Source organism: Hemitrygon akajei, chromosome 1, assembly GCF_048418815.1.
Source record: "Hemitrygon akajei chromosome 1, sHemAka1.3, whole genome shotgun sequence".
In the NCBI taxonomy this organism is placed as follows: domain Eukaryota; kingdom Metazoa; phylum Chordata; class Chondrichthyes; order Myliobatiformes; family Dasyatidae; genus Hemitrygon; species Hemitrygon akajei.
This window is the reverse complement of record NC_133124.1, coordinates 140287173-140314794: the sequence shown is the minus strand read 5'-3', so window position 1 is coordinate 140314794 and position 27622 is coordinate 140287173. Positions and strand designations below refer to the sequence as shown.

The window sequence follows — 27622 nt, the reverse complement described above, 5'->3', positions numbered from 1 at the left end:
AGTTTTTTTCTCATTGAACATAGGATTTCTGGAAGACATTCCAATGCCCCACACATTCCATTGTGCATATCCATTACACTCCTCCTGAAGTCTGCACCTTCAACTGTTCCTCAGAACAGTTAAGGCGTACAGAAACATTTGAGCCTCCCAAACCATGAGTGTGAATAGTGTAGCGAAGCATCTGAATGTTTGAGATGAGTAAGTGATTCAAGAGGGTTTGGTGAATTGAGCTGTGTAAGAAGCCAGTGGTGCATTTAGAAGGATATATTACTGACACTGATCAAGTATGTCTGTTCAATGAATTTCTTGCCATGTCCCGGTACTTGTTGCTTGATTTCCTAGTATTAATTGTCATGGCTTTTTGTCCCCATTGTTTTCTGAGCTTATGTCTGGAAGGTTTCCTGTTACATTGCAGATTAGGGGCATCACTCCTCCTTCGTATTTCCTTCACATTGCCATTTGGACAGCATTCAACTATTTCAGAACAGCCCTCTATGTTACCATGTTTTGCAGTTCACACAACTATCAGTCCCTCCAGGCAGAATATATTCATTCATTATGTGTTGTTTTGTATGACGTAGGCGATGATGGTCTTTTATGACCATATTGCTCTTGGCAAATTTTTCTGCAGAAGTAGCCTGTCATTGCCTTCTTCTGGGCAGTGTCTTTACAAGACGAGTGATCCCTGCCATTATTAATACTCTTCAGCGTTTGTCTGCCTGGCATCAGTGGTCACATAATTAACATCAACGTCAAAGCACATTTGTTATCAGATAATATATAAATTATACTCCTTGAGATTTGTTTGTTTACAGGCAGCCAGAAATCAAGAACCCAGTTTTTAAAAAAAGAATGAGCATAACCACTGCGCAGACACAGAAGGGGGCAAGATCAACCAATATACAAACAGCAGTAGCAAATGAATTGAATTGACTTTATTTCTTACATCCTTCACATACATGAGGAGTAAAAACCTTAATGTTATGTTTCCGTCTATGTGTAATAATAGTAATTTATAATAAATAGAATAGTCAATGTAACATAGAAATACAGTTGTATCAGCATGAGTTAATCAATCTGATGACCTGGTGGAAGAAGCTGTACCGCACGCTGTTGGCCCTGGCTTTTATGCAGCAGTACTGTTTCCTGGATGGTAGCAGTTGGAATAGTTTGTGGTTGGAGTAACTCGTGTCCCCAGTGATCTTTGGGCCCTTTTCTCACACCTGTCTTTGCAAATATCCTGCATCATAAGAAGTTCACAACTACAGATGCACTGGGCTTTCCTCACCACTCTCTGCAGAGTCCTGCGATTAAGGGAGGTACAGTTCCCATACCAGGCAGTGATGCAGCCAGTCAGGATGCTGTCAATTGTGCCCCGTAGAAAATTCTTAGGATTTGGGGGCCCATACCAAACTTCCTCAATCGTCTGAGGTGAAAGAAGAGCTGTTGTGTCTTTTTCACCACACAGCTGGTGTGTATAGACCACGTGAAGTCCTCGGTGATGTGGATGGCGCAGAACTTAAAGCTGTTCACTCTCTCAACCCCAGCTCCATTGATGTCAATAGGGGTTAGCCCATCTCCATTCCTCCTGTAGTCCACAACCAGCTCCTTTAGTTTTGTGACATTGAGGGAGAGGTTGTTTTCTTGACACTGTGTCAGAGAGATGACTCCTTCCCTGTAGGCTACCTCATTATTGTTTGAGATAAGGCCAATTGAGGTAGTGTCATTGGCAAATTTAATTTGCAGATGAGAGCTGTGGGTGGTGACACAATCATGGGTATACAGAGAGTAAAGGAGGGAACTTAGTACACAGGGGCTCCTGTGTTGAGGGTCAGAGGGTTGGAGGTGAGGGAGCCCACTCTTACCACCTGCCGGCGATCTGACAGGAAGTCCAGGATCCAGCTACACAAGGCAGGGTGAAGGCCGAGGTCTCTGAGTTTCTTGTCAAGCCTAGGTGGAATTAGAGTGTTGAATGCTCCACTGTAGTCCAAGAACAGCATTCTCACATAAGTATCCTTTTTCTCCAGATGTGTAAGGATGGTATGTAGACTGGTGGCTATTGCGTCATCTGTGGATCGATTGTGTTGGTAGGAGAATTGTAGGGGGTCTAGTGTGGGTGGTAGCATGCTGCAGATGTAGTCCTTAACCAGCCTCTCAAAACATTTGTTTATTATTGAGGTAAGTGCGACAGGGTGCCAGTCATTCAGGCATGTTACAAAGAACAATACAGTACAGTACAGGCCATCCGGCCCACAGTGTTGAGCTGACCCTTGTACCTTGGTCTTTTTTGATACAGGGACAATGGTGGATAATTTGAAGCAGAAGGGCACTGTACACTGGTTCAGCATTTTGAACCAGGTTGAGTCCTTAGATATGCTCCCTGGAGCAGCCGGGGTAGTAGGCTCAAGCCTTGATCTCAGTTCATCATATTAGTGAGGCAAAAATGTCACAAAACTCACAGATGACTACCACCAGAAAGAGGACTGAACATTGCGGGAAAGCATGTCATCTGCACCACCTGCCCTCATGGCTTCACATGACCCTGATCCGGGGGCTAAGCAGGTGCTACACCTTGCCCCAAGGTGATCTGCAAGCTAACAGAAAGAAGGAGCACCTTACACCTCCTTTGGTAGAGATGTATCTCCACCCAATAAAGTGCATCTCTTAAAACAGGTGCAATTCAGGTTGAAGCAGTTCATGGTTGCTTTAACTGACGGTAGCCCCTTGTGAAAATGGCCATTGGCTTATTTGTCAGTTGAGCTCAGTTAACACTTTTATCTCCACAGGAGGTTGTTGGTTCCAGATCTAGTTCATAGGTCTAAAGACAAGAACTAAGTGATGTGCTGCTGTAGTACTAAGAGAACATTGTCCTTGGGATGGGATATTAAATCCTCTGACACTCTGACTCATGTTGCTATTAAATCTTCTGCCTTAGATGGATATGAAAAAAATCCCAAGGTATCATTATGAAAAAGTACAAGGGTGTTTGCCTTGTAAACAGGAGGTCTAGAACTAGAGGGTGTGGTGTTAGGGTAAAGGGTAAAACATCAGAAAGCAATATAGAGAAATTTCTTCTTCTGAAGGGTTGTGTCTCGCCAGAGCACTTTGGATAGCTGATCCATTTAACATATTCAAAGAAGAGACAGAGCTTTGCACTGTGAGGGAATCAAAACTCAGATGAGAAAGTACAAAAAGATCATCTCACTAAGATCATACAGAAATTGTCAGCCTTGCAAATTATTTAGCTTCCAATATCTATTGTGCTCCTAGCATTGAAATATTCAAAATTCCCACCCATCCCATGCATGACTTTGCTATGTCAAATTTCAGTCTTTATCTGATTTTTTAAATTATAAAAATGACTTGCCCTCAATAATAATTCATTCAGACCAATTTCCTTAATATGTTGCCCACCCACATAACAGAATACTAGAGACTGACACATAGAAGAGTTATAGATGTAAAATAGATATACAAATATAAATCCATTGGTAGGAAATGTACTGTTAAAGTGTTAAAATGGTATTAAAATGGTATTTCTGTATGATATTCCAAATGAATTCATTATGCAGTGTGAATGAAAAACCCTCAAAATAGAAGTCAGAGTGAAGTTTTCCAGGACCTGCTGACAATGTGAAGTTCACAAATTTTCTAATGACACTTCTTTAATTTGTTTAATTAGATGCTGAAGAAAAAGCGAAAAGAGAAGCTATAGAAAAGGCTGAACAAGAGTCCAAGGAAGTTGCAAAAAATGAAAATGCAGAACAACATCACGTTAATAAAGACCAAAGAGCTGAACAGGAAAGGGGCAGTGATGAAGAAAAGCATGCAGAAGGTCATATTGCCAATATTAATCCTGTTCATAACTCCAATAAAGACACCAAGTCTAATGAGGAAGAAAGTCATTCTGAAACAGAGGAAAGTGCTGAAAAAGAAACTTCTGAAAGCAGAACACAGCCTATACAGAATTGTAAGTCAATGCCTCATTACATTTACATGATGAATGTCTTTTTCCACAGTATTTCTGACACCCATTTACTTTAGGAATACACAACACAGGAAAGTCATTCAACCAATAAACTTGATTCAAGTTTATTGCCACCTGCATAAGTACGGAGAGGTATGGCTACAATGGAAACCATGGTTACAGCAGTATTACAGGCATCTAGATCCAGACAACATACAGTCACAGGACAGTATAATCAGGACAATGGTGCAAACTCAAAACATAATCAGAGACAATCCCATGATAATGCAAGAGGAGATTGATAGTGTTCTGTTGCTGATGTAAGATTAGGGCTGTATTCATTTCCAGTCTGAAGCTGTATAAATGCCCTCCAATTGACATACTCGACCTGATTTTTAATCTCAGATAGTGTGACCAGTCCTTCTTAAAATCTTCCTTACTAACTTGCCTCAGGTATAGTGGAGATATTTTGGAAGTTCTACAGATCTGCAAATGAATTAAATAGTGTGAAGGTTTGCACCCTGCAGAAAGCAAAGGAGCTGAAACTGGCAGAATGGGCAGACACAGCAAATGAAATGAATGCATATTGTTAACATCATGTCAGCTTCCTTTCTTCATGGGTTCATTACAACACATTTGAAATATTCAAAAGATATTTGATAACCGAAGGCATGGACCATATATTATTAATGTCTGGTGGAGATTACAGTTGTTTTTTTGGATTCTAATTCTGCCTCGAATCCTGCGGTTGAAAACCTTGGCTTATAAATTTAAAGTGAAAGTTAAGTTTAGTGTTAGTTACACAAGTCCATGTATGCACAAGTGCAATGAAAAACTAACTTTCAGCAGCATCAGTGGCACATAGCACCAGATAAGCAGCATTCCCAAGAAAAGAAAGTATATATAAACTATATACACCTCTTATAAGAAAGAACACAATCAGAACAAAAGATGTTATATTGAATAAAGTGCATTCATTTGGTGATATGCTTGAATGCACACTGATTCTTTAGCCCTCAAGGACCAATATGATTAGATCTTGTACACTGTGAACTGAAAGGCCTTGACTGAACAAATGAATTTAGGGTCAAGCCACTGGGGACTGGTAACAATGGGCACCGAGGATAGGATCAGATTAGAGCTCTGTGGGGATGGATCACTATTGGTTTGGAGAGGTAACCATAGCGGCAGGGACCAGCTGCCATGGATGAAGGTCAGCCCAGTGGACAAGAAGGGATACTGAACTTTCTGATTGGTTGTGTTCTGTGTTGTTCTGGTGAGAATTGTACGCATTCTGGATTAGTACTGGAATGTGTATACTGCCCCCAGTACATCCTTGGTTGGTTATTAATGTACACAGTGCATTACATCGTACGTTTCAGTGTATGTGTATCTGTAGAGGGGAAAGAACAGTCAATGGTTCCGGTAACACCATACATCAGGATTGAAACCTGATGAAGGGCCTTGACCTGAAACGTCAAGTGTCCATTGCCCACCATAGATGCAGATTAACACTTTGAGCTTCTCCAGATCCTTTTTGTTATAAGAGTAACCTGCTATGAGCGTTAAGCATGTAACCTAGAAGAGCAACTTGACCATTGTTCCCACCATGAGATTCCATTGTCTTGAATCTGTAGAGGTACATCTCCTTAAAGCAACACACACAAAATGCTGGAGGAACTCAGCAGGTCTGGCAGCATCTATGGAAATGAATAAACAGTCAATGTTTCGGGCTGAGACCCTTCTTCAGGACTGGAAAGGAAAGGGGAAGATATCAGAATAAAAATGTGGAGGGAGGGGAAGGAGGATAGCTAGAAGGTGACAGGTGAAGACAGGTGGGTAGTAAAGGTCAAGGGCTGGGAAAGAAGGAATCTGATAGGGAAGGAGAGTGGACCATAGAAGAAAGGAAGGAGGAGAGGACCCAGGGTGGTGATAGGCAGGACAGAAGAGGAAAGAGGCCAGAGTGGGGAACAGAAAAATTCTAGATTGGAATTCTCCAACCTTCAGTAACTTGCAGTTTTGTATCAAAACTGGGCATTTCTGCCAGCCATCCATTTGGGAGGCTGGCTCAGTTTTTCTTTCTCCATTTACATAGGCTTACTTGATGGGCATGCTCCTTAGCGTTGCCATCAATGCCATATAACACAGACAAAAAACTTACTTCTAATTACCACATTAATTCATTTGGTCTCCGATTCAGATATACATTTATCAAGTGTACATGGAAACATGCAGTGAAATTTGTCATTTGCATTAACAAGCAACAGGCTTAAGGAAGTACTGGAGCAGTGGGTAAGAGTCGCCATATCTTGCATACCCACAATGCATTGCAGAACAACAGAACACAACAACAGCAACAGCAACATCAAAATAAGCCCCTTGCCTCTCTGTCCACCCACATTCACAATCCTCCAACTCAAGAACATACTTTCAGACATAAGTATTTCTTTATTCTACAAATCCTTCCATTCCTTTTTTGCAACAGAAACTTGATTTCTGTGAAGGGTGTCAGACTAGAAATGTTAACTTGTTTCCTCTCACAGATGTGGTTTCACCATTTTATACTTCATTTCAGAACCTGCAAACTTTTTTTGATTCTCTTTCAAGTACTGTCAATGTGGGTCTCAGTTGTATATTGGGAGATATTTAGTTTGATGGTGAGGGAAATGTGTTGCTTGATGACCTTTATTCAGATTAGCTGAGGGCTTGGCTGGCGTTATTGATTCTGGAAGTGGGGATTTTGGATTCCTTCCCTGGAGGTCTGTCAGTGGAGATGATAGTTCCAGATATTTTCACCTCAGCTGTGTCGTGACTGGAGGTGGCTGGCATGGCAATATTGAAGTGAGGTCAGTTTGGATCTGAACTGCTGTTTTATTAACCCTGTTTGTTAAGGCCCATTTGACTTGCCTTAGAAGAGCTGGAATTGAGATTAATTGGATTGATTCTTTGGCTAAGAGAGAATGACTGGAATGAACATACTTTTTAATCTAATTAACATCTGTTATTGCCACAGCTTTTTTGTTTCTGGACCTCAAGATTTCTCAATATCCTTTCTCTTCTGGTTTCTTCTAGTTACTTGAAGATATATAGTACCCCTCCAACTATCTGATTGCTGTCCCTTCAATCTTTATTGGAATCCATGTAGCTTTATTTGATGATCATTTTAGCATGATGCATTTCTTCATAATTGTTTTTCATTTTTCAATAGCCACTTGTTTTTCAATTCCCTCTTTAATTTGCTAGCAAACAAGGTCGAGCTACCTTTGTATTGAGCATTGAATCATCAATGATACAGCACAGAAATAGACCTGACGATTCACCACATCCATGCAACCCTGTTTGTCCATCTACACCAATTGCATTTGCCCTTATCAGGACAGTATACTTCTGTGCCTTACCTGTTTAAGTGTGTAACACTTACCCAACAGGCTGGTATATGTCTAGGGGAAAAGGAGATCCAGCCACACACCAATCCCACCTCCCGTACACGCAGGTGCTGTGAGAATCGAGTTTATGCCTTGCGCCCGCCCACAGTATCAAACCCACAACAAATACCATTATGAAATACACTTTAAAGAGTTTACTAAAATTAAAAGGGTATTAGGCAATACAATATATATGCAAGAAAAAAAACAAAAGGCGCCAACTTATCAAAGTTCAGTCAGTTTAGTGCACATCGTTGGAGCTCAACCATCGAACCATCCGACCCCTTGTCGCTTGCCTCCGACCTCCACATCTTCGCACCTAGGACCCCCCGGTGGTCTTCCGAGCAGTGCAGCGCACGTCCACCTTCCTCGGCGTCTTCCTCCCGACTCCCCACCAAAAGCCCGCGAAAACCCCTTCCCCACGTGCCCAGCCTCACAAGACAAAATAACATTCCCCATTGGTTAACAAATGAATACAATTACCATATCAGCAAGTATAAAGCAAAACAACTGCGAGAGAAACACTTATCAGACAAAGAAGCATTCCTACTCTTAATAAACCAAAAAAACCCATTTTGAGTAACATACACAGGACATTGTACAAGTGTGTCTAAAAGATAGTGACTGTATCTATGACTGCTTCGTCGAGCACCTCGTTCCGTTGGCCACAAGCAGAACTTCCCAGCAGTCTGACATTTTAATTCCAATTCGCATTCCCATTCTGACATGTTGGTCCATGGCCTCCTCTTGTGTTAAGATGAGGTCACCCTCAGGATGGAGGAGTAACACTTTATATTCCATCTGGGTAGCCTTCAACCTCAGCCTCAGCTGTGTCATGACTGGCATGGCAATATTGAAGTGAGGTCAGTTTGGATCTGAACTGCTGTTTTATTAACCCTGTTTATTAAGGCCCATTTGACTTGCCTTAGAAGAGCTGGAATTGAGATTAATTGGATTGATTCTTTGGCTAAGAGAGAATGACTAGAATGAACATACTTTTTAATCTAATTAACATCTGTTATTGCCACAACTTTTTTGTTTCTGGACCTCAAGATTTCTCAATATCCTTTCTCTTCTGGTTTCTTCTAGTTACTTAAAGATATATGGTACCCCTCCAACTATCTGAACCTCGATTTCTTCTTCTGGTAAAAACAATTCTCCCCCTCCATCCTTTATTCCCCACTCTAACCTTTCATCTCTGATGATTATCTATCACTTTCCCCGGGGTCCCCTCCTCCTTCCCTTTCTCCTATAGTCCACTCTTCTCTCCTCTCAGATTCCTTCTTTTCCAGCCCTTTATCTTTCCCACTCACTTGGCTTCACCTATCACCTTCCAGCTAGCCTCCTTCCCTTTTCCCCACCTTTTTATTCTGGAGTCATCCCCCTTTCTTCTCAGTCCTGAAGAAGGGTCTCGGCCCAAAATGTGCGACTGTTTATTAATTTCCATCGATGCTGCCTGACCTGCTGAGTTCCTCCAGCATTTTGTGTTTGTTGTTTTGTACCTGATCCCACCTCCTCCTCTCGCAGTGTGTTACAGATATCAATCATCGCTGTGTAAAAAAATATATGCCTCAGACCCTTTTTATATCCCCTTGCTCTCACCTTAAACCTGTGGCCTCTTGTAAGGCATTTGTATGTTCTCCCCATGACTGCGTGTGTTTCCTCCCACATTCCAAAGACATACAGCTTAGGGCTAGTAGGGTGTGGGCATGTTATTTTGGTGCCGGAAACATGATGACACTTGTGTGCTGCCCCCAGCGCATCCACGTATTACTTTGGTTGTTGATGCAAACCAAACTTTTCACTGAATCAATGTACATCTGACATAATCTTTAATCCTTAGAATTTCCTATGCTGGAACAAGGCTCACAAGTTATCAAGCTTACCTGTGTCCTTCTTAAATTAAAGAACAGTATTACCTGTCCTGAAGAAGGATCTTGGCCCAAAAAGTCAACTGTTTATGTATTTCCATAGATGCTACTTGACCGGCTGAGTTCCTCCAGCATTTTGTTTGTGTTGCTTTGGCTGTCACAGGAAGAATAAAAGTTATGAATTTTCAATGAATACTCACTTGTCAGTGTGAACTTGGTAAGGTCAAAGGGCCTATTTCTGTATACTATGAAAACTGTGACATTTCAATTTCTAGAAACTGAGTTACTATGACATTTCATTTGCACCGCTAACCATGATCAACATCACTGGACTTTCCTCTGAAAGCAGCTAGCAAGAGGGAGAGGAAGACCAGTCACACACAAGTAGATGGCGCCGAACATCCCCCCAATCCCCATCCCCACTTTCATACCCATTGACTTCAAACTTGCTTGACATCTCAATCGGAGAAAACTTATGGAGTTGATCATGAACCTTCTAAAAAAAAGTGTTATCATTTCTTTTAGCAAGTGATCTAATACCTAAGGAAAACTACATGAGAGGTAGGGTTGGCTCTCCTTGCATCATACAGGGTATAATAATTAGGGTTAGTGAATTGGTATGCCAGTGATCGCTATCACACAGAAACCAGCAATTTCACTGCCTGGGGAAACCATGTATACTAAACGAGGTCATGCACAAAGATCAACTGAACAGCAGAGATTTTCCTGACATTTTCCTTTTGGATGACTTCCATGTGTGCAACAGAGGACAGACGTCTTTAGTCTGCATTTCTACTATCAAAATCAGAATCAGATTTAATATGAAATTTGTTGTTTTGCAGCAGCACTGCATCACAATACATAATAAAAACCTATGAATTACAATGAAATATATTTTAAAACATTAAATAGTGCAAAAAAAGAGAGAAGCAAGAAAAAAGTGAGATAGTGTCCATGGGTTCAATGTTCCTTCAGAAATCTGATGGCCGAGGGGAACAAGCTGTTCCTGAAACATTGAGTGTGTCTTCAGGCTCCTGTACTTCCTCCTTGATGATAACAATGGGAAGAAAGCATGTCCCAAGTGCTGTAGGTCCTTAAAGATGAATACTGCCTTTTGAAGATGTCCTTGATGCTGGGGAGGCTGGTGCCCATGACGGAGCTCACTGAGTTTGCAATTTCTGCAGCTTTTTCTGACCCTGTGCAATGACCCCTCCGTCCTACACCAGACATTGATGCAACCAGTTAAGATGCTCTGCATGGTGCACCTGTACAAATTTGAGTGTCTTTGGTGACATACCAAATCTCCTCCAACTCCTAATGAAATATAACCGCTGTTGTGCCTTCTTTGTAATTGCATCAATACGTTGGGCTTAGGATAGATCCTCAGAGATGTGGACACCCAGGAGCGTGAAAGTGCTCACCCTTTGCACTGCTCATCCCTTGATGAAGACTGGTGTGTGTTCTCTTAACTTGCCCTCCCTGAAGTCCACAATCAATTCCTTGGTCTTACTGACGTTGAGTGCAAGGTTGTTGTTGCAACACCACTCAACTCTTCCCATACAATGCTGTGGAATGAGGGCTGGATTCAGATCACACACTGCTTCAGTCCTTCCAGACTAAATGAAGGATCTCCACCTTTTTTCCTCCACAGATGCCTCATGACCCTTTGAGTTCCTCCAGCTCTTTTGTGTGTTTTGTGTGCCGATCCCAGCATCGGCAGTTCTTGTGTCCACTGTGTCCTTTCCCAGGAAGGGTACAATCCTCATTTATTGTAATAGGGACCAGTTTTATAAGTCTTTGGCAGCAGGAAGAAACTGGACAGATCACTTTTCAGAAGGCTCAAGACCACAGGCAACTTAGAAACATAGAAAACCTACAGCACAATACAGGGCCTTCAGCCCACAAAGCTGTGCCAAACATGTCCTTACCTTAGAAATTACCCAGGGTTACCCATAGCCTTCTATTTTTCTAAGCTCCATGTACCTATCCAAAAGTCTCTTAAAAGACTCTACCATGTCTGCCTCCACCACCGTTGCCGGCAGTCCATTCCACGCACTCACCACTCTGAGTAAAAAACTTACCCTGACATCTCCTCTGTACATGCTCCCCAGCACCTTAAACCAGTGTCCTCTTGTGGCAACCATTTCAGCCCTGGGAAAAAGCCTCTGACTATCCACACAATCAATGCCTCTCACCATCTTGTACACCTCTATCAGGTCATCTCTCATCCTTCGTCGCTCCAAGGAGCAAAGGCCGATTTCACTCAACCTATTCTCATAAGGCATGCTCCCCAATCCAGGCAACATCCTTGTAAATCTCCTCTGCACCCTCTCTATGGCTTCCACATCCTTCCTGTAGTGAGGCAACCAGAACTGAGCACAGTACTCCAAGTGGGGTCTGACCAGGGTCCTATATAGCTGCAACATTACCTTTCTGCTCCTAAATTCAATTCCACAATTGATGAAGGCCAATAGATAGATAGATACTTTATTCATCCCCATGGGGAAATTCAACTTTTTTCCAATGTCCCATACACTTGTTGTAGCAAAACTAATTACATACAATACTTAACTCAGTAAAAAAAAATATGATATGCATCTAAATCACTATCTCAAAAAGCATTAATAATAGCTTTTAAAAAGTTCTTAAGTCCTGGCGGTAGAATTGTAAAGCCTAATGGCATTGGGGAGTATTGACCTCTTCATCCTGTCTGAGGAGCATTGCATCGATAGTAACCTGTCGCTGAAACTGCTTCTCTGTCTCTGGATGGTGCTATGTAGAGGATGTTCAGAGTTATCCATAATTGACCGTAGCCTACTCAGCGCCCTTCGCTCAGCTACCGATGTTAAACTCTCCAGTACTTTGCCCACGACAGAGCCCGCCTTCCTTACCAGCTTATTAAGACGTGAGGCGTCCCTCTTCTTAATGCTTCCTCCCCAACACGCCACTTAACCACAGAGTCAACCTGCGCAGCTGCTTTGAGCGTCCTATGGACTCGGACCCCAAGATCCCTCTGATCCTCCACACTGCCAAGAGTCTTACCATTAATACTAAATTCTGCCATCATATTTGACCTACCAAAATGAACCATCTCACACTTACCTGGGTTGAATTCCATCTGCCACTTCTCAGCCCAGTTTTGCATCCTATCAATGTTCCATTGTAACCTCTGACAGCCCTCCACACTATCCACAACACCCCCAACCTTTGTGTCATCAGCAAATTTACTAACCCAGCCTTCCACTTCCTTGAGTAGATTATCATAATTTAAATTTGAAATAAAATGTAGTGAACTGGTGCTATCCAAATTAAAATGAGTTGAGTAATTCTTTGTTTGTGTGAACAACAACGAAAGAAGTTCTCTGCTTTTCAACCACTGCTGAATAGTAACAAGGCAACATCACACCATGTGGATGAAGAACTTAGGAAAGTAATACAATCTCACATCTAAAATAAATCAATCAAATCTATTCAAGCAAACAAACATTGAAAATATTTTGAAGTAATTAAAGATTATGATGTTCTGTGGAACAGTAATACATTAACCAAAAACAACCATGCCTCATTTCCAACCTGATACAGAATTCAGTTTCTTATTCATAGTTCAACAGAAAAGATCTTGACTGACTACTTGTTCTGAAAATCAACTTTCCTTCATTTTCTTGTCAGACTGTGGATACAAAATTTATCTGCACCTGTACAGCAGTAACTTGAATGTTGAAAGGTCTAGACAAACTGGATATGAAGAGGATGTTTCCTATAGTGGGGGAGTCTAGGACCAGAGGGCACAGTCTCAGAATAGAAGGACGTCCATTTAGAACAGGGATAAGGAGGAGTTTATTTAGCCTGATGGTGGTGAATCTGTGGAGGCCAAGAAATATTTAAAGTGGAGATTGATAGCTTCTTCATTTGTCAGATCATCAAAGGTTACTGGGAGAAGACAGGAGAATGGGGTTGAGAGGAATAATAAATCAGCCATGATAGAATGGCAAAGCAGATTCAATAGGCTAAACGGCCTAATGCTGCTCTTGTGTCTTATGGTTTTATGATCTATCTGTAAATGATCGTAAACCCAGTGAATCACTCTAGCAGTCCTAGAAATTGAATGCCCACTTAAATCAAGTACAGGATGCTTAAGGTCCAGAACTCTGATTGAGCCACATGTCAGCTGTGAAATTAAATCATGCTGATTATCTCACATATCATCTACAAGCAACTCTACAAGTTGGAGAAAAGTGTCCAGCTCCAGATTACTTACCAAATGAGATCACACTGCAGACCATGCAATATATATTCATTTATCATTAAGTAACAGAGCAATTTAGTTTCAGCAGTAGATCATGTCATATACCACCATTGAGCACAGCTACAAGGAGCACTGCAAAAACAGGGAAAATTGTCAAGCATCAAAAACTAAATATTCAAAAGCTGAAATGTCAGCAGTTCAAAAGTATTCATCCCCCTTTGCTCAGTATTTAGTTGTACCACCTCTCGCAGCTGTTCCAACCAGTCATCTTTTTATTAGCTTTGCATAACATGATGGAGCAAGATTTGCCCATTCCTTCTTGCAAAATTGCTCAAACTATGCCAGGTTAGTTGGCGAGTGGTGGTGGACAACACTCTTACCAGAGAAATTTGATCAGGTCAGAACTCTTAACAGGGCCACTGAAGGACATCAATTTTCTTCATTCGAAGCCACTACATGGTTGCTTTGGCAATGTGTCCTACTGAAAGATGAACTTCCTCCCTAGTTTAAGCTTTCTGGCAGAGGCTAGTAGGTTTAATCCAGGAACTCTCTGTATTTATCATCATTCATCTTCCCATCAATCCTGACTAGATTTCTAGGCCATGCTGCTGAGAAGCATCCCCATAGCATGATGCTAACTCCACCACACTTTTGAGGTAGGGATGGTAATAACTGACAGAAGCACAGTATTAGACATACACCACTTGTACCACTTAGTGTTGAGGCCAAAAAGTTCCACTTTAGTGTCATCTGACCACAACACCTTCTTTACAGTATCTTCTAAGTGACATTTTGCAAAGTCTTACAGGCTTTTTTTTTAGCTGGCTTCTTCCTCGCCACTCTTACATAAATACCCGTATTGTGCAAGGCCTTAGAGATGGTGGAGCCATGAATTTCACTTCCAGTTGCAGCCGTTGACCTCTACAGCTCACTCAGAGTGACTGTTGGCATTACAGTAGCCTTTCTTACAAATACCATTCTTCTCTGGCAGCTAAGTTTAGAGGAGCAGTCTGACTTTAGCAATGTGGTTATAGTTTCATATTTTCCCCACTTTTTCATGATGTACTGCACTGAACTCTGAGGTATGTTCAGTACCTTTGAGATGGTCACATATCCTTCCTCAGATCTTTACTTCGCTATTATCATTTCCCTGACTTGTTTTGAATGCTCTTTTGTCTTCATTTTGATTTGATCTGTTGAAGATCTAGCATACTGTCGGACCCTACACAGAGAGGGAGAGTGAGAGGATAGGGATGTATTCAGGTAATCCTCCAATTTTCTACAACAACAAATTGAGTTGATTTGACATGATTCACAAATTTTTGTTGATTAGCTTAAAAACCTACTTCAATATATTTTTAATTTAGAAAATGAAGCAGTAAAATATGGAAATTGGTTTTGGATCTGAGTATTTTTTCAAGGCAATGTATACCTATTTTGATAATAAATTAACTTTGAACTTTGATATAAGCTGTGTCAATCAGAGAAAAAGCAATATGCCACAAGATTTTCAGAAAGTTTAAGATGAACTCATGATTGCATTTCATCTTGTGTTATGAGGTAATTTGATTATTGTCGCATCGTCACCAATGGAAAGCTTTTTGACATTGCCTACGGAGGTTAATAAATAATTATGCATACCTATTAAGGGAGAAGTTCCCTGAAGTTCCTCATTGGGCGGAAAAGATCAATCATTGACTAATGTATCATGTGATCATAACATAAACCCTGCTAGAAACATGGCTTATTGATTGATTGATTGAGATACAACGCAGAATAGGCTCTTCTGGCCTTTCCAGCCACGCAGCCTAGCAACCCCCAATTTAATCCTAGCTTACTCACAGGACAATGTACAATGCCCAATTAATCTACCAATTGGCATGTCTTTGGACTGTGGGAGAAAACTGGAGCACCCGGAGGAAACCCTCCTGATGTGGTCATGAGGAGAACATACAAACTCCTCACAGGCAGTGGCAGGAATTGAACCCGAGTTGCCGGTACTGTAAAGTGTTGTGTTAACCATTAAGCTACTGTGCAGTCCCAGACTTAAATCTTGGTTATCAATTGTTTGTGATTATCAATGACAGTAGTTAGTTTCTAGTAAAAAAAAAGGCAAAATGCTGCTATTTGAAAGTTTGTTTCTTCCTTCCTATGACTTGCCATTCCACAGTGAGGAGAGGCCTATCATTTAATTGTTAATAATTTCAGAAAACTTGCCATCTATGTAGGCTTTACACATGTTAAAATCACACCAACGATGCAGAGATTTATATGACTATTAAGGGAATAATATGAACATTAAAGGAAAATTGGCCCATGCCCAAGGTAAAGCAAGAATTTCAATGGCTTCTTGCAAAACTACTGAGCAACTACATTCAAAGATGGGCATTCCACCAAGTACACTCATTTTGGCAGTGTCAGCATACACTTCTTTAGAAGTGACCTGCCATTTCATCACGATGTATAGCTAACCCAGTGAAAAAGTATTCAAAGGCAATTACACAGAAACTTGTAAAATTTAGACCTAAGCTATTATAGAAATAGATCTTGTACAACTGGATAGCTACAGTGTATAGACAATAGACAGTAGGTGCAGGAGTAGGCCATTCAGCCCTTCTAGCCAGCACCGCCATTCACTGTGATCATGGCTGATCATACACAATCAGTACCCCGTTCCTGCCCTTTCCCCATATCCCTTGACCCTGCTATCTATAAGAGCTCTATCTAACTCTCTCTTGAATGCATCCAGAGACTTGGCCTCCACTGCCTTCTGGGGCAGAGCATTCCACATATCCACCACTCTCTGGGTGAATAAGTTTTTCCGCATCTCTTTTCTAAATGGCCTACCCCTTATTCTTGAACTGTGGCCTCTAGTTCTGGACTCACCCATCAGCAGGAACATGCTTCCTGCCTCCAGTGTGTCCAATTGCTTAATAATCTTATATGTCCAACATCTACAGCCACCTATTTCAATTCTACTTCCCATTCCAACGTGTCAGTCCATGACCTCCTCTACTGCTGCGAAGAGGCCACACTCAGGTTGGAGGAGCAACACCTTCAATTCCATCTGGGTAGCCTCCAACCTGATAGCATGAATATCAATTTAGAACATAGAACATAGAAAATATACTGCACAATACAGGCCCCTCAGCCCACAATGTAACCTAGAAGCTGCCTCGAATTTCCCTACTGCATAGCCCTCTATTTTTCTAAGCTCCATATACCTATTTAAGAGTCTCTTAAAAGACCCTATCGTATCTGCCTCTGTTACTTTTGCTGGCAGTGCATTCCATGCACCCACATTGAACTTCTGGTAATTGCTCCCCCTTCAACATTCCCATTCCTGTTTCAATCCTCACCTTATCTCCTTACCTGCCCATCACCCCCTCTGCTGCTCCTCCCCCTTTGCTTTCTTCCATAGCCTCTGTGCCCTCCTATCAGATTCCCCCTTCTCCAGCTATTTATCTCTTTCACCAGTCAACTTCCCAGTTCTTTACTTCACACACACCCTCCCCCTCTCCTGGTTTCACCTATAACCTACTACCTTGTCCTTCTTCCCCTCCCCTCCCCTCCCCTTACCTTCTTACTTTGGCTTCTTCTCGTTCTTTCCAGTCCCGATGAAGGGTCTCAGCTCAAAACGGCGATTGTTTACTCTTTTCCATAGATGCTGCCTGGCCTGCTGAGTTCCTCCAGCATTTTGTGTGTGCTGATATACCACCTTTTGCTTATTTTCACTGCACAGAGCAAGCTCAGATAGAACTGTGGTCTGCTCTGGAGCATAAACCATAAATACTGGAAATACATTTATCTGTTCCATAACCTTGCTGTGGCCTGTGCTCTCAGTCACTTCTTGATATCAGAAGGGTGAATAATGGCCTCAGTAAAATGAATTCAAGAGATAGGTGATTGACTCCTCTGTTTACAGATGGCTGCAAATTCTTCAGGCATGTGACTGTCACTTAAGTTGAGCTGTGGTACCGTTGAGACAGAGACAGAATGTTGTTGCCACCTCCTCCTCCAATAGTCATTTAATTCAACCTCACCATTCATCATAGGAAATGGCAGGCCTTTGGATGCTTGAATTGATCTATTGGTTTTGGGATTATTTAGCTCTGTTTCATTGCTACTTTTACTGTTTATTATGCATGTTCCACTCCCATCAGGGAAGAGGCTACGCAGCAACCTGGCCAGGAATGCTAGACTCAAAAACAGTTACTTCCCCAAGCTGTCAGGCTGATCAAAGCCACCACCCATTAACTCATCCCACCACCACAACATGTACATCACCTAGAGTCACTTTATGTACATTGAGTCAGTCTTTGTATATAACAGTTACTTACAGAATATATTTAGTTTTATAGGATTGCTTGTATATTTAGTTTTTTGTTTCTTTATGCTTTTTGTGTTTTTTTAACATTGCATCAGGTTCAGAGTTACATTAATTTCTTTCTCCTTTATGCTTGTGTACTGAAGAATGACAAACTATTTTGAATCTTGAAGTTCACGTGTAGAAAATTAGAAAAATAAGGATGCTGGAAATCTGCAGCAGTGACTGACGGTGCTGCAGGGTTTCATTCGAGCCCAGTGTTGCAGGATCACAGGGTGATACCTCACATTTTTGTACACCTCGTTCTGCTGTTGCCATGTCTTTCTATGCTCCTTATTTATCAAGGATTAGTCTCCAAACTTGATCTTAATGGTAGGATGAGGGATATGTTGGAACACCAGATTATAGATGGTGGAGGAATCCAGTTCTGGAGTTGCTGATGGCTCAGAGTGACCCTGAGATGGTCAGGTGCACAAGATAGGATTCTTTTCTCCACTAGGTCTATTTGTGATCTTACCAGTACTGTCATGGACACCTACAGTAGATCTGTACAGGTAAATTGGAGAGGACACAGTTAAGATATTGGTTACGTGCTGAATGTAGCACTTTACCTAAAACATATTTAAACTATTTGAAACTTTAAACTATGTGGAACTATTTAACTAAAAAGTATTGCCCACATTTGCTTGTCAAACCCCTTCAAATGAGAGTTGGGATTATTTTGAAGTACTGCACAAAAGATTGCAGTTGAATGTGCCTAATGAATGAATCAGAGACTCAACCTCTCTATCACTGTTTGTATATCATAGGTCAAATATGAGAGATTAATTGCAACAAGTATTTGGCTTATTACCATTCAAATCATGGTACATTTCAAATCAGATATCCAAATCATGAAACATGAATGAACCTGAAGTTTAATCAGATGTAAAAGGATGGCCAAATGAACAGCAATGAATGGGGTAATTAAATCATGTTGTTTTTCCCTGCTGCTTAAGTCCAAACTAATAAATACACTTGAAAATAATTTTGGTTTGGATTCAGCTGGCTGAAAATATATTTAGGAAGTAAACACACATAAACATGAATGACAGGAGATAAATCAATGCATCAAGCCCCTTGCATTACAATTACAATGTTGTTTACAACGTACGTCAAGAAATGCCGAAGGCTTAAGATTTAAGATTTTAATTACTTAACATTGCCAAAGTAGGTTATCAGGCCATTATCACATGAGTTTGCATATGCAAATACTCAATTTTTTTCTTACAATACAGAAGGAGAATATTTGGCCCATCAAGGCTACGTTGCCTCTCTGGGAAATCCCAACATTTCCACTTCCCGACCAACGTATTCTCTCCTCTATTACTTTGATTTTCCTACACCTCCCCACCCCAAATCTCTCTCTCTCACATACACACACACACACATGCAACATTGGAGAAACCAGAGGACTGAGAATCTGATTTGATTTGATTTTTGAAAGTTTTCGATGTCATGCTGAGTTTCTGCAGACTCCTAAGGAAGTAGAGGCACGTATGTGCTGGTTCTGTGACAGTTCCTCTGAAATAGTATCATGCAGTAGTTTAAATTTGCCAACCTTCTCCACCTCTGATCCTCCCATGAGGACTTGCTCTCTCTCCTAAGTCTACAAACAGTTCTGTCTGTGGTCTTGCTGACGTTGAGTGAGAGGTTGTTGCTATGACATAATTCAGCCAGGTATTAAATCTCCCTCCTGTAAGCGCCACTCTCTTTGATACAGCCCACAACAGTGGTGTCATCAGCAAACTTGAATGTGGCATTGGAGCTGTTCTTAGCCACACAGTCATAGGTGTTAAACGCGTAGAGCAGGGGGCTACGCACACAGCCTTGTGGGTGCACCTGTGCTCATGGAGATTGTGGAGGAGATGTTGGTGCCAATCCAAACTGACTGGGTCTACAAATGAAGATATCCAAGATCTAATTGCACAAGAGTTATTGAGGCCAAGGTCTTGGGAGCTTATTGATGAGTTTTGAGGGGATGATAATATTGAACACTGAGCTGTAGTTGATAAAGAGCATCCTGATATCCAGATGTTCCATCATTGAGTGAAGAGCCAGTGAGATGGCATCTGCTGTGGACCTGTTGCTCCAGTAGGCAAATTGGAGCATTTTCCTCCAAGTCAATTCTCAGGCAGGAGCTGATGTGTTTCATCACCAGCCTCTCAAAACACTTTATCACTGTGGATGTAAGTGAAACTGGGCAATAGTCATTGAGACAGGTCACCATGCTCTTCTTGGGCTCTGGTAAGATTGAAGCATACTTGAAAGAGATGGATGCTACTCACTGCCAAAGCAAGAGGTTAAAATTCTCAGTGAATACACCAGCCAGTTGGTCAGCACAGGGTTTTAGAACATGGCTAGATACTCCATCTGGTCCAGATGCTTTCCTTGGATTCACCCTCCTGAAGGACAGCTAAGTGATCAGATTTACCAAACTCCAGTCTGGGCAAGGAACGGTAGGCATTCCTTATCTTAGTGTAACAGTGGTCTAGTGTGTTGGGACCTCTGGTGCTACAGGTTACATGCTAATGGTAATTGGTCAAGATTTTCTTGAAACATGCCTGGCTGAAGTCTCTGACTATGATTTGAAATGCGTTGGGACGACTGTTTCTTGTTTGCAGACGACATCATGCAGTGTCACGAGTGCTTGCTTCTAGTCGGCCGCTGTAGGTTTATAAGCTGCAGTCAGGATCAAGGATGAAAACTTCTGAGCCAAATGGTGTGCATTTGATCACTAGGTGTTCCAAAGTCAGGGGAACACAAGATCGACAGAACTGCCACATAAGAGCACCAATGAGAGTTGAGCATAAAACACACGCCTCTTCCCTTTGCCTAAGCCAAGTCCACAGCTCGGTCCACTCAGAAAATCATAAATCCTTCTGGTCTGACTGCTGCGTCCGGTGTATTCACAGATAACCAAGTCTCAGTATTGCAAACAATCGAGATCTGCCTCTGATCCAGCAGCCTTGCCCTCAGATCTTCCAATTTTGTTCTCCAGTGACTGCACATCCACCAGCAAGATGCTGGGTAGTGGAAACCTCATACATCTTGACTCCACCCCCTCGGCTTTCAGCCATGGCAATCAGCCTTAAAGGCACCATACCTGACTAGTGCAGGTTCTTCAGTCGATCATGAGACCTGAAGATCATTGATGTGATTTATAAGTCCATTGTTAATAAGAAATTTACGTGCTGCCAATTGCAGCAAAAATAATTCAAAGAAGTATATTTAACGAATTTTGGAGCAACTTTCCGCAGCCTACAGAAAGTCGTGATGATCTCCGCCACCATCTTGCTAGTGACTTCCCACTTTCATTGCTTCCCCTGATTTTGAATGTTATCAAAGCACATTATCTTTCTCTAATGTAAAAAAAAACCTGCTGGAGGAACTCAGTGGATTAAGTAGCATCCATGGAGGCAAAGGGATAGTTGGCATTTTCGTTGAGACCCTAAATCAGGAATGAGAGTGCGAAGGGGAGATAGCTGGTATGAAGAGGTGAGGTGAGGTAGGAATTGGCAAGTGAGAAGTGGAGTTTAATCCCCTCACACCTTAAAGCCTTGCCCTCCAGTATGTCCTGTCATAATTTTATAAACTTCTTTCATATTGTTCCTCGGACTCTGATGCTCCAAAGAATCCAAGTTTATCCAGCCTCTCCTTTTACCTGATTCTGTAATCCAGGTAACCATCAGCTCCACAACTTCTGCACCCCCTCCATATCCTTCTTGTAATGCAGTGACCAGAACTGCAATGATGCAAAAGTGGCCTGGAAATGCCCATTACACTGCTGCTGTTTAGAGCAGCAATGAAAGTCTGCCATCCCTTGTAGTGTTCAGGGCTTCCTTCATTACGTCAGTAGCTTCCTCTTGGTTTTCAGTCATGCAAGTCCCAACTGGAGCCCCAGCAATACCATCACACTCCGATTTATAAAGTTTCTTCATTGTTGTTTCCATAACAATTTTGTTTTACCAGTCAGGGTATTTAGCCCTGAGCTGAATCCTCGAATCTGGTGGACCACTCTTAGTCTGGCCTCTGCACTTTGACCTACGTGACCCTACCAAGAGCCAAAGCTCAAGGCCCAGTCGTTGAGGCAAGCAAGCCTCCAAACCCTACGAGGAGGTTGTGATCCTCTTGGAGGAAAAGTGGCCTACCAGAATTTATATAGCTACAACATGACTTCCAATTTTTATACTCAACACTCTGACCAATAAAGGCAAGTATGTCACTATGTGTTGCCATTGCAGGGAATTATGGATTTGTACCCTAAGATCCCTCTGTACAGCAGTGTTCTTAATGACTGCATTTACTGTGGTCCTTGCTTTGCATTTGATTTTGGAAAGTACAACCCCTCACACTTTTCCAAATTAAACTCTATCTGCCATCTGTCTGCCCACATTTTCTCTGCCTATACTGTGCTGCATCATTTGATCACCTTCCTCTCTATCCACAACTCTGGCATTTTTGTGTTGTCTGCAAGCTTACTAATCAGCTGAACTACAATTTTGTCCAGATTATTTCCTTCATGGATCCCATTTGCTTTAATCAGCATTCCAGAAGGGACCTTGCTGAAAGCCTTATTTTTGTCCCTGTTTACAACATCTACAACCTTGCCCTCATTGATCATCTTTGTCACCTCCTCAGAAAACTCAATCAAGTTGTCAGGCATGAGTTCCTTCACATAAAATCCTGCTGACTACCCCAAATAGTGCTGTGAGGTCCGGAACTCTGCTGGGAAGAAAAGGCCCCCAGTCAGAGGACGGTGCTCGGAGAAGCTGTGCCGGAGGGGATGGTCGTCGGCTCGGAGGTTCGATGGACTCAGAGTCGGCTGCGGTCAGGTCACTTTCAGTGTGTGCTGCGTCTGCAAGGCTGGGTTCAACAGAGCTTTCATTGTGTGCTGCGTCTGCGAGGCTGAGTCGGGCGGTGCCGTTGAAGTCCATAGTGGGGGTATTCCCTTCTGCTGCCGGCGTGGGATGGCGAGTCTGTTGGGACCCTGGGGACTTGTGGAAACTGTGTGGTGATTTCTTTTGAACTTATAGTCCTTTAACATCTTGGACTATTTTTACTGTGCCCATGATCTGTTTCTTTTTTTATCAATTATGCTATTGTTTGCACTGTTGTAACTATATGTTGCAACTATGTGGTTTTGTTCAGGTTTTGTAGCTTTAGTTTTTGGTCTTGTTTGTCTGGTGGATTTGGAGCTCCTTTCTGGGGAACGCGCTAAGACGGTAGCGCGATATTAATACGCAGCAGCCTCTCCGGACTCTGGATTGGGGATTGCCAAACGTTATGTGGATTTTCTGGTGTAGTCTGTTTTGTCATATGCTTTTGTGATATCATTCTGGAGGAACGTTGTCTCATTTTTAAACTGCATTGCATTTGTGGTTTCTAAATGACAATAAACTGAATCTGAATCTGAAATATGTCTGTACTTTTCCAGGTAGGAGAACATTTTAGACTGTTCAATAATGTCATTTTGGCATACCAGTCTTTTATGTGCTTGAAATTAGTTGACCAGCTTTGATACAAGTTGACTTTGCTAAAAAGTCTCTGTTCATGGCAGCTCCATATACAAATCCTGGAATCTTGTTAATCTTCGGTTCTCTGTTCAGAAATCACCACAGGGAAAATCTTGTTAGCCTTGGGACTACAACTGTTGTTGATCTCGTCCAGTCTGCTGCACCTTTACCAGCAATGCATACTCCATCTTCTTTAGGTCCTCCTCTTGTGAGCACAGGGTACTGATTTATATTGGTTTTGTACCTTTTCAAAAATGAGCTTTATGGCTTCCAATGTTGCTGAAAGAACCCTTGAATATGTATTGCACCAAAATCTTGTTGAGACCAGGATATCTTTTACTTGGACTACATATCTGTGTCAATTCGAGCCTGAGTGTTTTGAGCCCGTCTGCTCAGAACAGTTGGTCTGTGGGGGTTTGACTGGCCAAGATCATTGGCAGTTATTTTGTACTGAGGAACAGTACATTGATCCCACAGTCTCTGAAGTGCTTCATCAGAATGCATGTCTGGTACCTTGTTGCTGTTGGTTGATGTTGGATTTTTGACTGTGCTTGTCTCATCAACCCTTTTGTGCTTACTTTTGAGGGTTACATCTTTGACATTTGGTTACTGCTGTTGTCTTTTCATTTTGTTTCTTTTGCCCTTTCAAATTTGTGTTGTGAATACTACTCTGTTACAATCAAAGCAGGAAGCTGTCCTCAGCAGCCACAATCAAGATGTTTTTTTCCTGTTTAACTTATACAATATAAGATCATAAGATATAGGAGCAGAATTAGGCCTTTTGGCCCATTCAAGTCTTCCCCAGCATTTCATCATGGCTGATCCAATTTTCCTCTCAGACCCAGTCTCCTGCCTTCTCCCCGTATCCCTTCATGCCCTGAGCGATCAAGAATCTGACAACCTCTGCCCTAACTATATGTAAAGACTTGGCCTCCACAGCTGCCTGTGCTAAAAATTCCACAGATCCACCCCTCTCTGGCTAAAGAAATTCCTCCTCCTCTCTGTTCTAAGATGACACCCCTCTATCCCGAGGCTGTGTCCTCAAGTCATAGACTCTCCCACCTTATGAAACATCTTCTCCACATCCACTTCATCAAGGACTTTCACCATTCCATAGATTTCAATTAGGTCACCCTCATTCTTCTGAATTCTAGTGAATACAGGCCCAGAGCCATCAAACACTCTTCATATGATAAGCCATTCGTAAGTCTTCACCAGTGCTTTATAAAGTTTCGACATTACATCTTTGTTTTTATATTCTACTCCTCTTGAAATGAATGCTAACATTGCATTTGCCTTCCTCTCCACAGACTCAACCTGCAAATTAATGTTTAGGGAATCCTGCACAAGGACTCTTAAGTCCCTTCGGGCCTCAGTTTTTTGTACTTTTTGTTTAGGTGTAGGATGAGCATGTCACTGGCAAAACCTGCATTTATTGCCCATTCTTGAATTTTTCTGAACTCTGGAGGCAGTTCAGAGTCAATCTTTTTGGTGAATATGGAGTCAAGTAAAGACATTTAAAAACACACTGAATGCAGTCATCTGTTAACACACAAAAAAATAAAACTCCAAATGCCCATTTTAGGAATGTTACAAAATTAAAATATTCAAAATTTTTTAAAAACTTAGCAATACAATCCCCATTTGCTGTCTAGTGTTTGGTACTGTTACAAAACATATGGCTTTAAAAAATTCCTGAGGATGATGAATTCAGGTTTCTCCACAATATTGACCTCCTCAAACAAAATGCTCACAAATGCCTTGTTTTGTTCTTTATCACTTCTTCCCACTACTCACAACATGGTTAGTATAGAAATCTTTTTTGTTTGTTCCAAATGTACACTTCTCTCAGTCATTTTTACATCTTGGTACATCCTTTACCTACTGAAGTGGCGGCTGAGTGTACATTTATGACCTTCCATTGCTGTAACCCATCTAGAACTAGGTTTGATGTGTTGTGCATTCAGAGATACTCTTGTGCACACCGCTGTTGTGGTTATTGGAGTTACTGTTGCCTTCCTCTCAGCTTGAACCAGTCTGGCCATTCTCCTCTGATCTCTCTCAATAACGATACAATTCCACCTACAGAACTGCCACTCACTGGATTTTTTTTTGTTTTTTGCACTGTTCTCTGTAAATTCGAGGGACTAGAGCATGGAACTCTCAGGAGATCAACAGTTTCTGAGATACTCAAACCAGACTGTCTGACACAACAAGCATTCCAGAGTCAAAGTTACTTAGATCACATTTCTTCCCCTTTCTGGTGTTTAGTCTGAACAACATCTGAACCTCTTGACACTGTCTGCATGCTTTTATGCATTAAGGTGCTGCCACATGATTGGCTGATTAGATATTTGCATTAACGAGCAGGTGTGTAACTTCACCTAATAAAGTGGCCATTGAGTGTATATTAAATACATTTTGCATCTTGTTATGGCTATCTAATCTTGATAAGGTGACTAGAGAGATTGATGAGGGTAGGACAGTGGATGTTGTCTACATGGATTTTAGTAAGGCATTTGACAGAATCCCTCATGAGAGGGATTAAGATTAAGATGCATGGGGTCTGAGGTGAATTGGCTGTTTGAATTCAGAACTGGCTTGCAATAGAAGACAGAGGACGATGGTTGAAGGGATTTATTTGAGCTGGAGGTCTGCGAGTAGTGGTGTTCCACTGGGACCTCTGATGTTTGTGATGTATATAAATGACCTGGGTGAAAACTGCAGCTAGGTGGGTTAGTAAATTTGTGACTGATACCAAGATTGGAGGAGTTGTGGACAATGTAGAACAGGGGTCAGCAGCCTTTTTTGCACCACGGACCAGTTTAATATTGACAATATTCTTGCAGACTGGCCGGCGGGAGGGCGGGGTGGTGGTGGTGTTAATCACGACCAGAATACAGCAAATATCAAAAGGGGTTCCTTATGTCCAGTCTATTCCACAATTTAGTTTTCATGGCTCTCAGCATTTGCTTCTGTCCCGCTTGCTCACGTTTTTTTTCGATCAAAAAACTCAACGGGTTTGTCTTTAAGTGCAGGGTGCTTGGACTCAAGGTGCCGAAGCAGTTTTGAGGACTTCATTGCCTCATTAGACAGCCTCCGGGCCCGAATGCCAGCTTCCCGCCCGCCTGCCGCCAGACGCCTTGGCCAGGTGCAGCCAGGTGGGGTGAGAGGACAAGGTAAGGCTGGAGGTCCCCGTACCAGGGCTGCAGCAGTCACAGTCCGGAGAGAGCGAGCGACCGGCAAAAGTTTGTCTCTAGGGATGAATTTCAGTAGATCGCAGCGAGATAGCTGCTCTGCTACTTATGAAACCCTGAGCCCAAATTAGGTTGTCTGTGAATATTTTAGCACTGGGATCCCCACGAACATTCAGTGTGCTAAACAGGTTTAGAGGCGGTGCCTATCTGTCCGCGCTGCTGGCCAGTAGCAATGGCACATCCTGCCGGCCGGTTACCTGAGGCCAACCAGTGATCCCTGGCACGAGGGTATCACTGTGTTTAGGCGACTGCTGACCTCGCGTGGGTAATGACTTTGCATGCGTTCAAGTTCAGCAGTGGGCGTGACAGGGAATGAGGAAAGGTGCAGCTGACTCACATCATTTCATATTGCCAAATCATATCGTTTCCTCGCAGCCCGGTAGCGCATGCTTTGCAGTGGTTGGGGACCACGGGTGTAGAAGAGTGGTAAACAATACTGCATGATATAGATCAGTTGCCGATTTGGGCTGAAAAATGGCAGATGGAGCTTGACCCAGATAAATGTGAGCTGTTGCAACTTGGTAGGGCAAATACACAGAGATGGTAAACTATTAAGGGAAAAAATCCTTATAAGTGTTGCTGAGCAGAGAGATCATGGGATCCAAGTTCACAGCTCCTTGAAAGTGGCTACACTGGTCGATATGGTGGTTAAGAAAGCTTTGGAATGCTTGATTCTATTAACCGAGGCACTGAGTTCAAAAGTCAGGAGGTTATGTTGCAACTTCATAAAACTCTGGTTAGGCCACATATTCAGTATTGCATACAGTTCCGGTTTTCCACTATAGGAAGGATGTTGAGGCTTTGGAGAGGCTGCAGAAGAGGATTACCAAGATGCTGTCTGGTTTAGAGGGCATGTGCTATCATGAGAGGCTGGATGAACTTGGATTGTTCTCTCTGAAGTGCCAGTGGCTGACGGGAGATCTGATAGAGGTTTAGAGATTATGAGAGGCATAGATAGAGTGGACAGAGAGTAT

General features: G+C 42.1%; 1 protein-coding gene across 1 annotated transcript in view; it reads left to right on the top strand.

The window, feature by feature from the left end:
* pde1ca (phosphodiesterase 1C, calmodulin-dependent a) overlaps window positions 1-27622 on the top strand; it is a 319562-nt gene that overhangs the window by 253689 nt on the left and 38251 nt on the right. The window contains exon 15 of the mRNA XM_073052530.1: window positions 3683-3970. Coding sequence (XP_072908631.1) covers window positions 3683-3970 — 288 coding nt within the window. The remainder of the gene's footprint in view (window positions 1-3682; window positions 3971-27622) is intronic.